The sequence below is a fragment of the Corythoichthys intestinalis genome, chromosome 21, assembly GCF_030265065.1.
Source record: "Corythoichthys intestinalis isolate RoL2023-P3 chromosome 21, ASM3026506v1, whole genome shotgun sequence".
NCBI classification, from domain to species: Eukaryota; Metazoa; Chordata; class Actinopteri; order Syngnathiformes; family Syngnathidae; genus Corythoichthys; species Corythoichthys intestinalis.
Window position 1 is genome coordinate 30,257,943 of NC_080415.1, and position 14,415 is coordinate 30,272,357.

At 41.4% G+C, this 14,415-nt stretch overlaps 1 protein-coding gene across 3 annotated transcripts in view; it reads right to left on the reverse strand.

The window, feature by feature from the left end:
- The window catches only part of LOC130909788 (potassium voltage-gated channel subfamily H member 4-like), a 60,697-nt gene that overhangs the window by 24,471 nt on the left and 21,811 nt on the right, over positions 1 to 14,415 (reverse strand). For all 3 annotated transcript variants that reach the window (XM_057826644.1, XM_057826645.1, XM_057826643.1), the window contains exons 2-5: positions 11,250 to 11,483; positions 7,314 to 7,445; positions 7,112 to 7,248; positions 1,470 to 1,710 (exon numbers count right to left, since the gene is read on the reverse strand). In XM_057826644.1, the coding sequence (XP_057682627.1) occupies positions 1,470 to 1,710; positions 7,112 to 7,248; positions 7,314 to 7,445; positions 11,250 to 11,483 (744 nt within the window). The remainder of the gene's footprint in view (positions 1 to 1,469; positions 1,711 to 7,111; positions 7,249 to 7,313; positions 7,446 to 11,249; positions 11,484 to 14,415) is intronic.

The window sequence follows — 14,415 nt, forward strand, 5'->3', positions numbered from 1 at the left end:
TAATTTAATGAAGACATAAAGGTCAAATTTTGGCAAGTCAAAGGTTTTGTCGCCTACAGAAAGTAGTGTGAAAATTGAACAAAAAACTTAACTTAAAATATGTTACATAACATAAGCGAATGAAGTAGCGGTGCTGTGAGATCCAAATTTAATATTTTGCATGACTTCCATGGGCTTTGCGAGGATTCATACAATTTATTGATGAAGTCATCAGGACCATCAAAAACAGCAGTCTTGCATGCCACCCAGAGTTCATCAACATTCTTGGGTTTTGTCTTCCATGCTTCCTCTTTCATCCTACCCCAGACATGCTCAATGATGTTCATGTCTGGTGACTGGGCTGGCCAGTCCTGGACGATCTTGATCTTCTGAGGTAGAGATTTAAGTATGCGATGGAGCACCATCCTGCTGCAGAATTTGTCCCTTTTTATGGTTAAGAATGTAAGAGGCAGCTAAGATTTGTTGATATTTCAGACTATTTATGTTGCCTTCCACCCTGCAGATCTCTCGCACACCCCCATACTGGATGTAACCCCAGACCATGATTTTGCCACTACCAAACTTCACTGTTTTCTGAGTGAATCTCAAATCCATGCGGGCTCCAGTAGGTCTCCTGCAAAATTTGCAGCAACTGTGGTGCAATTCAATGGAAGATTTATCTGAAAAATCCACCTTTTGCCACTTTTACAGCGTCCATCCTTTTCACAGGCTGCGGGCCTCGGCAAATGCCACACGTTTTTTTTAATTGTCTGTACCCTGAGAGATAAATAGTCTGAAATATCAACAAATCTTAGCTGCCTCTTATATTCCTAACCATAAAAAGGGACAAATTCTGCAGCAGGATGGTGCTCCATCGCATACTTCAATCTCTACCTCAAAGTTCCACAAGGCAAAGAAGATCAAGATCCTCCAGGACTGGCCAGCCCAGTCACCAGACATGAACTTCATTGAGCATGTCTGGGGTAGGATGAAAGAGGAAGCATGGAAGATGAAACCCAAGAATGCTGATCAACTCTTGAGGCATGCAAGACTGCTTTCTTTGATGTTCCTGATGACTTCATCAATAAATTGTATAAATCCTTGCCGAAGCCCATGGAAGTCATACAAAATATTAAATTTGGATTTCACAGCACCACTACTTAATTCGCTTATGTTATGTAACATGGTTTTGTATTTGAAGTACATTTTTTGTTCAGTTTTCACTCTACTTTCTGTAGGCAACAAAACCATATTCTGGCCAAAATTTGACCTTTATGTCCTCATTAAATGATAAATCTTTTTTCAGTGAAACAAATACATTTTTGTACATTCAACATCATTTGGGAGGGTCTTAGCTTTCATATGAGCCATTTCTGAAACCAATCTAATAATGAAAAGTCAGTTTATTAGCAATTGTTTCTACAAAATGGATAAGCGATAACTTTTGCCAGGGACTGTACAATGAAAAAAAATATTTTATGTGAATCGACCTGTGATGAAGAGCATCTCAACGGCAATGTCGCTGACGATGGTGGAGCGCGCGGCCGTGACGGTGTCGTCATAGGGCGTGAAGCTGACGTTGTATGGCACGGTAACGGCCACGTAGAAGGTGGCCAGCAGGATCAGCCAGTCCCACAGAGCCTTGGACACGCTGTAATGCAGCAGCAGGAAGCGAGACTTTTGCACCGCCGCCACCTTGTACTCGGGAACCGACGGCCTGTCCATCATGTTCTGACAGATGTAGAATTAGTGCTTAAAACTTTGTACATCAATATGAAAGCGACACACAAATGATGAGCAGTATGTTAGAAATGATTGAAAATTCAGCCCTGAAACCGGACTTACTTAGCAACATGAAATTTGGTAGGCATGTCTCTCATGAGTAGACCTACAAAAAATTCTCACAAAGTCATGCCCGAAAAGAAACAGGAAGTCTGCCATTTTTGGTTCAAACGGGACATTTGGGGTGCAGTAATGCAGCTTTGAAAAGTTTAAAAATCCAGGCCTCGAAGCCAGATTCATTTAGCAACATGAAAGTTGGTAGATATGTCCCTCATTGGTAGACATTCAAAAAAGTCTGAGTCCAGCCCGAAAAGACACAGGAAGTCTGATATTTTGGCTCAAAGTGGAATTTTTAGGTACGGTAATGCAGCTTTGAAATTTGGGAAAAAATTCAGGCCTCGAAGCCAGATTGACTGAGCAACATGAAATTTGGTAGACATGTCCATCATGGGAAGACCCACAAAAAAGTTAAGAACCGATGCCTGAAAAGACACAGGAAGCTTTCATTTTGGCTTTAAATGACCAATTTTGAGTGAATATGGAAACTTCTGGGAATTATTCAAAGAAAATTCAGCCCCTGAAGACAGCTCCACTTGGCCACATGGAATTTGGTAGACATGTTTATAATGGGAAGACCCACAAAAAAGTGTCAAGAACCAATGTCCTAAAAGACACATTTTGATTGTAAATGGCAAGTTCAAGATGAATGTGTCAATTTTTACAGGTCCCTAAAAACTTACCTAAAAAACCTAGAGCAGAGGTCACGGAACCGCGGACCTCGGTCCGGTTCCGGACCCCTAAGCCGTCTGGACCGGATCTTAAGCTGTCCAGACTAATACACGTTGCAACAACAAAAATCATTTTTTTTGCGGGTTTAAAGAGCAGAGGTGGGCAACAAACAAAAACCTTAGCTATGACGCGCGTGCGCCAGCCAATGAGAGTGAAGCATTGGAAAGTTATTTTTAGAACAGCATGTCTCACACTCGCTTTCCAGACTCCGCGGAGTGACAGCCAAAAACTGAGCCGAATGAAGTTGGAGGAAGAGGCGAAAAGGTACGGCAAATGGCGTGCTCAAAACTACGCAAGATTGATGCAGAAAACAGAGTGTTTAAGGAGGATTAGACCAACACATTTTTGTTCATTTTATCTGGCGGCAGCACAAGACCACTATGCCTCATCTGTTCAGAGACGGTGTTCTGCCAAAATCTGCTACATCGACGAAACGTCCTACATTAATCGAATTTGACACCCAAAGTACTGCCGTGCGCGCTAAACTTGTTTTGTTTGGCTGCATACAGGCAGAACGTACAAAAAATGCCTTAAGAAAATACTTAAATGCAGTTATACCAAATATGGACGGTTTAAATACGCTACGTGACTAATGTGGTCAACTGCTTCAAAGCTAACACTAAAAACCACAGTGGTTAAAAGTATGAGAGGGAAATGCAAAAAGTATTTTTGAGGCAATGAAAAAGTTCTAAAAAACTAAATATAAACAAAAATAGTGAGTACTCGCCGCTTCGGACCGATGTGCGCATGCGTGCGGATACTTGCGCAAGCGCGCTGAGCGTTGTGTAGACGTTTCTCCGCGTAGTAAGGAATGGCCGAACAACGGTAGCGCTTGTAAAAAGCAGCAATTTGAATAGGCACTCTGAGACGAAGCACGTAGCTTTTTCGCAAAGTTTCCCTATGAACTCTTCCATCCGTTCTCAAAAAATAGTTGAATTAAGGGCTCAATATGATCGCTTTATTATTTATTACTAATTAATTATGATTAAATATTATTTATTACTTACTATTAATTTATTTTTGTGTATTTTGTGTATTATTGTCGTTTTTAATGTTGTAATTATCAGCATGGCCCCGTAAAGATACATTTGTATTTTTTGGAAAAAAAGAAGCATTAAAAATATTCCCAGACCCAAGATTTTAATTCTAGAGTCCTGTCCTAGAGTATTTGGCCTCTACCTTCCAAATCGAAATCACATTACATTACATACTATATAGGTGGCGCTAAACTGTGGGCACTTTTGAATTTTTATCATTGTGTGTGGGTGGCGCACGACTGCAAATTCTCATGATTGGTCATAAACTAGGAAGTCCAAATCGATCACAAAGTTGAAGCTTGACCAAAGTTTAAAAAAATCAGCCCCTGGAGCAGGTTCTCCTTAGCACCATGAAATTTGATAGGCAAGTCTACCATGAAAAGACCAACAAAAAAGCCTCTAGAACCCATGCTCAAAAACATACAGGAAGACAACCATTATGGCTCGAAGCAGAAGGTGTTTGACTGCCACGAACAGCTGCTAACACTCTAATGAGTGTCCATGCCATGTCGACAAAAGCCGGATTCTTTTTTTTTTTCATTCCCTCCATCCCCTCTGACCGGTTTCTTTTTAATTTGCCTTTCATCCCAGATGTCGCGGCGTGAGCCCGGTGATTGGAAAAAGGACAAGCATGGCCTGGCAAGGATTCAGCGTTTCATTAAGTCGGGAGGGCAAAAAAACAAATCCTAGCAGGCTTTGAGCAAGATAGAGATAGCCAATTTCCTGGCATTTATTTCTAAAAGTATGTTCATGGTTGTTAACATACAGTGGGGCAAATAAGTATTTAGTCAACCACCAATTGTGCAAGTTCTCCTACTTGAAAATATTAGAGAGACATGTAATTGTTAACATAGGTAAACCTCAACCATGAGAGACTTGCTAGGCCACTCCAGGACCTTGAAATGCTTCTTATGAAGCCACTTTTTTGTTGCCCTGGCTGTGTGTTTGTGATCATTGTCATGCTGAAAGACCCAGCCATCTCTCATCTTCAATGCCCTTGCTGATGGAAGGAGATTTTCACTCAAAATCTCTCGATACATGGTCCCATTCATTCTTTCCTTTACACGGATCAGTCGTCCTGGTCCCTTTGCAGAAAAACAGCCCCAAAGCATGATGTTTCCACCCCCATGGTTCACAGTGGGTATGGTGTTTTTCGGATGCAATTCAGTATTCTTTCTCCTCCAAACAAGAGAACCTGTGTTTCTACCAGAAAGTTCTATTTTGGTTTCATCCGACTATAACACATTCTCCCAGTCCCCTTCTGGATCATCCAAATGCTCTCTAGCCAACCGCAGACGGGCCTGGACGTGTACTTTCTTCAGCAGGGGGACACGTTAGGCAGTGCAGGATTTGAGTCCCTGGCGGCGAATTGTGTTACTGATAGTAGCCTTTGACTGTGGTCCCAGCTCTCTGTAGGTCATTCACTAGGTCCCCCCGTGTGGTTCTGGGGATTTTTGCTCAATGTTCTTGTTATCATTTTGACGCCACGGGGTGAGATCTTGCATGGAGCCCCAGATCGAGGGAGATTATCAGTGGTCTTGTATGTCTTCCATTTTCTAACAATTGCTCCCGCAGTTGATTTCTTTCTCAAAGTCCGGCCCGGGGGCCAAATGCGCCCCGTGGTCAAATTTTATCCGGCCCTCAGCCTCTGTCCTAAAATCAATAACGTCTGGCCCGCACACAGACTTAATAAGTTGGTCAGCAGTACTGCTACCAGCATATGAAGTAGCTTACACACTAAATGCTACTAATCATTTACCCACTAAAAGGCAGCAGCACTCTATGCAACATTACCCCATGTGACCCTTTACTCCCAATTTTCTAAAATGACGACAATCAACAAAAAAAAAGAAAGTAGACTGTGACAGCCGACGCTTCACTATTTCTTCACTAAAATATGTAACAACTGTGTCCGCCTCATTTGCAAAGAGACAGTCACTGTTTTTAAAGAGTTCAATGTGAGGCGATATTACCAACAAGACACGCTGACATGTACGACAAGATTACAGGGAAGATACGTTGTGAGAAATTGAAGCAACTTGAAGCTAGTTTATTTCACAGTAGTATTTCGCAAGAGCCCGAGAGTCGACAGAGAACGCCACAAAGGCTGTGAGATTGTTGAAATTATTAATTAAATAATTAAAAAAAAATAAATAAAGCAAATGTGACGCACAGAATGGCTTGCTAAAATTTGCTTAAATATATTGTTCTTAGGGCTGTCAAACGATTACAATTTTTAATCGAGTTAATCACAGCTTAAAAATTAATTAATCATAATTAATCGCAATTCAAACCATTGATAAAATATGCCATATTTTTCTGTAAATTATTGTTGGAATGGAAAGATAAGACAAAAGACGAATATATACATTCAACATACGGTACATAAGTACTGTATTTGTTATTATAACAATAAATCAACAAGATGGCATTAACATTATTAACATTCTGTTAAAGCGATCCATGGATAGAATGACGTAGTTCTTAAAAGATAAATGTTAGTACAAGTCATAGAAATTTTATATTAAAACCCCTCTTAATGTTTTCGTTTTAATAAAGTTTGTAAAATTTTCAATCAAAAAATAAACTAGTAGCTCGCCATTGTTGATGTCAATAATAATTATGGTGCTGAAGCCTGAAAGTGCTGAAACCCATAAAATAAGTGCACCCAACCGCCAGCAGAGGGCGGAAAAACACCAAAAAACAAGTAACAAGTGAAAATGACACTTTGCTGTCGTTTTAATCTGTTTGAGCGGGGCATGTGCGATAAATGCGTCAAATATTTTAACGTGATTAATTTTTTTAAAATTAATTAACTCCCGTTAACGTGATGATTTTGACAGCCCTAATTGTTCTACGTAAAAAACGTCAGCCAAGGTCGGCCCCCCCAAAATTTTTACGACACCAAATCTGGCCGCCTTTGCAAAAAGTTTGGACACCCCTGCTTTACACCAAGCGTTTTACCTATTGCAGATTCAGTCTTCCCAGCCTGGTGCAGGTCTACAATTTTTTCTCTTGTGTCCTTTGACAGCTCTTTGGTCTTGTCCATAGTGGAGTTTGGAGTGTGACTGACTGAAGTTGTGGACAGGTGTCTTTTTTAAAACAGGTGCCATTAATACAAGTAACGAGTGGAGCCTTGTTAGACCTCGTTAGAAGAAGTTAGACCTCTTTGACAGCCAGAAATCTTGCTTGTTTGTAGGTGACCAAATAGTTATTTTCCACTCTAATTTGGAAATAAATTCTTTAAAAATCAAGCAATGTGATTTTCTGTTTTTTTTCCACATTCTGTCCCTCATGGTTGAGGTTTACCCATGTTGACAATTACAGGTCTCTCTAATCTTTTCAAGTAGGAGAACTTGCACAATTGGTGGTTGACTAAATACTTATTTGCCCCACTGTAATTGATGGCAGTAAATCTCAAATTGATCGGAGCTTTTGTTTTTGTTCATGGGTGGATCCGCCTCTGATTGGACAACTATCCCCGGCAATGGCACTGAAACATCATCGTTCACTAGAGTACTCACTCCACCGAGGTTGATGTCGCCTTTGCCGCCGCGCGAGAAATGGCTGGTGATCTGGTACAACACGGTGCGCCCTCGCTTCCGAGCCTCGCTCAGGTGGGAGCTGCTCTTCCTCCTCCGACGCTTGCCCTCTTCTAAAACTATCAAAGATAGGATCAGAACCAATAGAATGCTAATAAGGACGAAGTGAAAGAATTGGGTCTACCTTCTTTGGTGCTGTTGTGATGACATTTCCCATGGCTGTCGGTGATGTCCTTGAAGGAGAAGAGGAAGAGGACCATCTCGCCCTTCTCGTTCTTGATGGGCACAATGTCCAGCAAACACCAGAAGGCAATCCCTGAAAACATTTTTTTAAAGTGATACAATCTCAAAGTCTATTTAAGAATGTATAACACCATTACTAATGATAACATGCACTTTTTTATATAGTTCAGTAAATATTGATTATATGGTAGCATTTATTGTTTTTTTTTATGTTCGATTGTTGAACAATATTTATGAGATATTATTTATTGGGAGCCCTGTGATTGGTTGGCGATCAATTCAGTGTATCCCACCTACTGCCTATTGTTAGCTGGGTTAGGCTCCAGCACCCCCGCCACCCTTGTGCGGATAAGCAGTATCAGGGCCAGCCCAGCCTATAGACCCTACCCACGTGACGTCACAACTCCTTCCTCCTGACTAGTGCCGCCCAATTGTCCGTCAACACATCATGTTTCCCTGTTACGGCTACGTACATTCCTCCTATTTACGACGTGTTTTTCTGCTCGTTAACATTAATAATCAAAATGGTGAAGGCGTGTGTGGCGGTCGGTTGCAATAACAGAGAAGATAGACGGAGAAGACGGAGAGACTTGAAGTTCTACCGGATTCCGAGAGACCCGGAGAGAAGAGAGCGAGATGGGCTGCTGCAATTCGACGAGAAAACTGGGCTCCAAACGATTACCACAGATTATGTAGTAGTCATTTTATATCTGGTAAGATGCATTTAACATATATTTAGAGGATTTTGGAATGACAACCACAATTAAGATCATTGCTAGGCTAATCGCAGACAACATGCACGTATGTATGTAGTGAGAGTGCTATTGCTAAACCATATAAACATTAAAAGCCCTAACTCCATTGACAAACGACATGAAATACATTAGACTTGACAGTGGATGTTAGCAATAACAAAAGATTTTGAATTGAAAATTTCGTAACTCACCTTTCCAAGCACAAGATAGATTCCTGCCGAATTTTCGTGGACGAGGACCTGTTTCACCCAACCAGCAACGAAGTATTTATAAGCCTCCAAGCTCTTAAAGTTTTTCAAACTTTCGTGAGAATAGGCTGATTTTGTGTGGACAAGATAGTTTTAAATATCAGGGTAGCTAGCAGATGTCTGGCAAATACGGCGGAGACAGCGGGTCGAAAAACATCGATTTAGGCATCAAATATGGATCTGGCGAATGGATAAACTGAAGCTTTTCCACATAACGCCTTTTATGCAACGCATCAAGTGAGTTTACGGCATCCGAAAGCACCGGGTCTTCCATGAAATGCATTATAAATTGCTCGATCAATTGAGACCATTGATAATACAGACACAAAATGACGGACAAGTGGGCGGAACCATACAGCGAGCACGTGATTTTGTGACGTCGGTGGGTAGGGTCTATAAGCAGACGATGCGACTGCTTTGGGCCCCTGACCACTAGGGGGCCCAGATAGGGGGCAATCTGGCAATTATTTAATTTATATTCTATTTTGTTTACTACAGTTTGCTTTATTTGACTTTTGTGAGTTTTGATACTTGATTACAAGCGTAAAAAAATAAAAGTTCTTCCTTAACTTCTTTCTTTCCTCTTTTAGAAAAAGGTTTGGCGTTATCTACTGTAAGTACTGACAATCATTTGGGGTGAGAAGTTTGAAGAATGCAGTGCAACAAAATCTGATTAATATACAAAATACGGACATATAGGTTGGATTGCATGTATGGGTTTCACAGTACACTGTGACGAAATGGTGGGCCAAAAATATGGGCCCCTTGGCATTATTTTGCTTAGGGCCCCCAAATGGCCTGGGCCGGCCCTGAGCGGTTTGGAGGATGAATGAATGAATTGAAGTATGTGTTGTAAGAAAACCCAAAACATTATTATTTTTTGTATTTGATTTTAAATTGATTCTAATATGTTTTTAGTTTATTAGCTTGTAAATCTTTAAAACATATACACTCTATATTTTTTAATGTCCTTATTTTGCATAATCTTATTAATATTTCTCCCGTGTAATTTTACGAAAAAAATAATCCAACGTTTTCTTTTTTTTAATTTTTTTTTTTTTTAATAGCACTTGTGTTTTAATTTTTTTTGTTGAATTTAAAAATAAATACATACACTTACATACCTATTTAATTTATTGTTGACACTTAATATCATTATTTTTTTTCATGTAAAAACACTATTTTCCGGACTATACGTCACATTTTTTTTTCATAGTTTAGTTGGGCCTACGACTTATACTCAGGTGCGACTCATATTTATACTCGAGTCGAGACATGCCCGCTACTTCGAGTTGGTCAAAATGGGTACTGAAGACTGAAGACTTGAATGGATTTGGTAGTTATTTGGAGTGTGAGATCGAGAGTTTGTTTTGTTTATCGTTATCGGAATACAGGTAGTGCCCGGGTTACGAACGAGTTCCGTTCCTACGCTGGCAACGTAACCTGAATTTCCTCGTAAATCGGAATTAACCCTTTAAGTACCCCTATATACTCTTTAAATCTCAAAATAACAATCCAAAAACATGTATTATATGGCATTGTACTGTACTTGCCAAGACGTTAGCAAAGTCCTAGCTAGACGGCGAGGTAAGCTTTAATCTTCCCCTGTCTCTCTCTCACTCGGTTGCACGACTTCTTCGTGGGAGCAAACATTCTTCCTCGTGAGAGACAGTGCGCAAATACGTGTTCGTGCGCATATACGCTCTTACTCGCATGCAAAAGAACAACCTGTTCTCCGCTTCCAGCGCCAAAAATAAAAGCATGCATCATGAAAAAAAAGTCAACATTTTAATCAACTGGAAACTGCAATTTCTGGAGAAATTACGATGGGGCTTTGCTATGGTAGATAAAGATTTATCAGGGGACACGTCTAGTTGATATGAAGTCATTTCCTGTTTATTTGACGACACGTCTCATTAAATGGCTGTCAATGGCATCGATTTACATGGGCGCCAGTTGAATGTCAATGGGCTGTAATGGTAAGTTTTTGGTGAAAAATCAGAATCACACAAGTTTTTCTGCCATTGAAAATGAATGGGAAATTTGGATGTACATGGCCATCGATGGCATGGACGTGCATGGCTGTCAATGGCATCGATTTACTTGGGTGCCAGTTTCATGTCAGTGGACTGACATGATAAATGGTCAAAAATCACAAGGGCCTATGTTTCCCTGCCATTGAAAATGAATGGGAAATTTGGACGTACATGGCTGTCAATGGCATCCAATTAGAAATGAATGGGACAGTTTTTGGCAAATTTTGGGGGAAAACCGTAAGTTTTTGGAAATTTTGTTTACAACTTTTATGTCCCTTATCGTCTTGGAATTTTTGATGTGTAAATTATGGGATTGGGTCAAAAATGGTAGGACTAGATACATTTAGAAAACAAAAAAGTGGAAATCACGTAAGTTGGGTACGACGTAACTTGGGGTCTAACTGTAACTATATGTTAACAGATACCTATTTAGCACTTTGCTATGTTTTATTACTACTATAATGTAACATGTTTGTGCTTGGTAAATAAAATGACCTCCCCAAATTTCGACTCCAGTGCGACTTATAGTCAGAAAAATACAGTAAAAGGAAATTATATACAGCAAAGGGACTAAAAAACACAACTTTATGGTTTTTGTATTTTGATTTTCAATTATCTGAAGAAAAAAAAAGCTATGAATGAAAATATTTGAATTTGAAAGTTATATAAAACAGTGTAAATATACTAGTAAATAGAAGCCGACTGATCATTAAGCAGTACTCTCTTAATTTAATCCAGAATAAGTACTTACTTGACTAAAGGTCTCCCTTCTCATTCTAATAAATGTACAAAATTGATTGCGACGGATGGAATCGAGAATTATAAATGATGTGAATACCATTCTTCCTGTAGAAGTGGACCTGTGCCTGGTACTCCTCGCGGCCCTCCAGGGCTTTTTCCATCTGCTGGGCCACCCGCTCGCTGGTGTCGGCGCCGTACAGGAAGCGGCAGCTGCAGTTCTTCTGCATGACCTCGGTGCGGGTGAAGCCCGTCAGCTCGCAGAAGCCATCCGAGCAGTATACGATGGGGTAGCCGCGCTGGCCTTGGGCGTTGCCCAGCAGGAAGTTGCTGTCTACCATCCGCATGAGAGGGAAAAAAACAAAGAAAAATGGAAAAAGTAGTTTGGAGTCCATTTTTTGATGGATTTTCAACTGACATTTGAAAATATCAATGTTAAAATTCAGAGTTTTAGGACTTATACTGAATATTTAGATAAATTATCCATTCATCATCTGCCGCTTAATCCCAGGGTCAGGTCACGGGGGCAGCAGCTTTAGCAGAAAAGCCCAGACTTCCCTCTCCCCAGCCACTTCAACGAGCTCGTCCGGTGGGATCCCAAGGCGTTCCCAGGCCAGCCGAGAGACATGGTCTCTCCAGCGTGTCCTGGGTCGTCCCCGGGGCCTCCCGCCAGTGGGAAATGCCTGGAACACCTGTCCAGGGAGGCGTCTAGAAGGCATCTTAACCAGATCCCCAAGCCACCTCAACTGGCTCCTTTCAATTGCGGAGGAGTAGTGGCTCGACACCGAGTCCCTCCCGGATGACCGAGCTTCTCAACCTATCTCTAAGGGAGACCCTGGACACCCTGCGGAGGAATATCATTTCGGCCGCTTGTATCCGGGATCTTGTTCTTTCGATCATGACCCACAGCTCGTGAGCATAGGTGAGGGTAGGAACGTATATCGACTGGTAAATCGAGAGCTTCCCCCTTTGTCTCAGCTCCTTCTTCACCACAACGGACCGGTGCAGAGTCCGCATCACTGCAGACCCTGCACCATCCTACTCCTAACCCGTGAACAAGACCCCAAGATACTTAAACTCCTCCACTTTGGGCAGGATCTCATCCCCGACTCGGAGAGGGCACACCACCCTTTGTACAGGGACCGAACAGCCCTTACCAAGGAGCCCGTACCCCATACTCCCGGAACACACCCCCACAGAACTCTCCGAGGCACACGGTCGATCGCCTTCTCCAAATCCACAAAACACATGTAGACTGGTTGAGGCAACTCTCATGCACCCTCGAGGATCCTGCCGAGGGTGTGGATAGAGCTGGTCCACTTTTTCACTTTTGGGAGGGGCCAAAGGGGTCGGGTGCGTAGTGATTTGGGCGGCACCCAAAGGCGGGGACCTTGGCGGTCCGACCCCTGGCTACAGAAGCTAACTATTAGATAAATTATTTAGATTAATTTCAGAGATTCTAGGTGCAAAATATTGACTTAACAAATAACAAAGTTAGCTCAACAATATTTAGTAAGAGATAAACAATGCCTTCTTATCACGGAACCGATAAACCAGATTGACGCTGACAAGCCCACGGCTGCACCACAAAGTCTCACAATCACTTCTCCCGGAAAGTCCACAACAAATGGTGGGACGGTCTGTCCTAACACAAGGAACACAGGAGAACGCCCGATATCCAACTGATAACATGACTGACAAGACTCCAAAAGCCCAGTTGATGCTGAGGTGGCAAAATCCACACGTACACAAATCCTCCTGTCCAATCTACAAACAGACAATAATCCCAAACACACCCTTCTTCCTGCCCAAGGCCCGCCCAGCGAGAGCCTTCAAAAGACTGAATGTTTAACTAAGCATTGTCATTTTTCTCGAGAACGTCTCATAAGCAGATTTTAAGGGGGAAACCAGGGGGGCTAGGCCCCCCCCCGTGGCCAAAAAGTGTCATTGCATGTAATTGACTTTCCTATGTACAGTGGGGAGAACAAGTATTTGATACACGTCCAATAGGTTTTCCCATTGGCAGTGTATCAAATACTTGTTCTCCCCACTGTATATAAAAGTTGTACAGCAATAAAACTGCAACAAAAATGCATGAAATGAACAAAAAAAAAGATATTTTTATAATGGGTCAAAATTATTTTTCCAACAGATCATGTCACTAGCAACTTAGACAGTCATTTGCTTTGCATATAATTTTCACACAAAAAAAATTAGGGGAGGGCAATTTTATTTTTCAAAAGATTTTTTTCTTTGAAATTTTTTTTTTTTGATTGAAGCAACTTTTTTGCGGGGATTGAATGAGTTAGACACAAAAGTCCTACCCATAATATAGCCCAAACACAAAAAGGATTGCTTGATTGAATAATAAAGACAAAAATGTCCTAGCCAAAATTTGGCCCAAACACAAATCAATATTACTTCAATCAAAAAAGTTGCTTCAAAAAAAAAAATACACAAAAAAAAATCAATCAAAGAAAAAAAGCTTTCACATACATTTTTTTTTTTTTTAATTTGCGTTGAAAATTTATTTTTGCATTCAAACATTTTTTTTTTGATTGCAGCAACTTTTTTTGTGTGTCTTTGAATAATAAAGACACAAATCTGGGGTAACTACATTGGCACGACACCGGCGGGCGTACCATATTCAACGGATGACAATCTTGGTGAAAAGTATAGCCTAATCAGCCTCATTTGGAATTCCGCTCAAGAATGATGGGAAACAAAAAAACGCTCATTGTCAACTTGTTATAAATATTCTTGAGATTTTATTGCTGACACTGCGTTTCGGGGTCATAAACATGTTGTGCGCCCCCTGGCCCAAAAGTCAAACTCCGCCTATGGAACCTCTGATATGGTGACCTTGGAACGAGTTTGCCCCCCCTCCTGAGTGTTTTCTGTTTCGCCTTGCCGTTTTGATCTCTGTCGACCAGAATAAATTGCCATTTTTTTTCGGTGAGCCTTTTTTAAACCTCTCAAGATGGAGTCAGTACAATGGGCTAAGACTAAGGTGAACGCGCGGAGTTTGCCCTTCTGGCCGGATTGCCGGGGTCTCCCCGGCCCGGACCGTTGGCTCTTCGCCAGTATGGGTCCGGCGGTCCAGCTTGCGTGATTCCGGAGATCTGGAGCTGATCGGAGATCTTATGAACATAATGGTGCTATCGTTAGCTAATTTTATCAACCCGTGGACACCATGCGTGCACACCTGATAACCGAGGAGAAGGGAAGGAAAGTCAAAAGGAGATATGATTAGGTGGGGTGAGGAA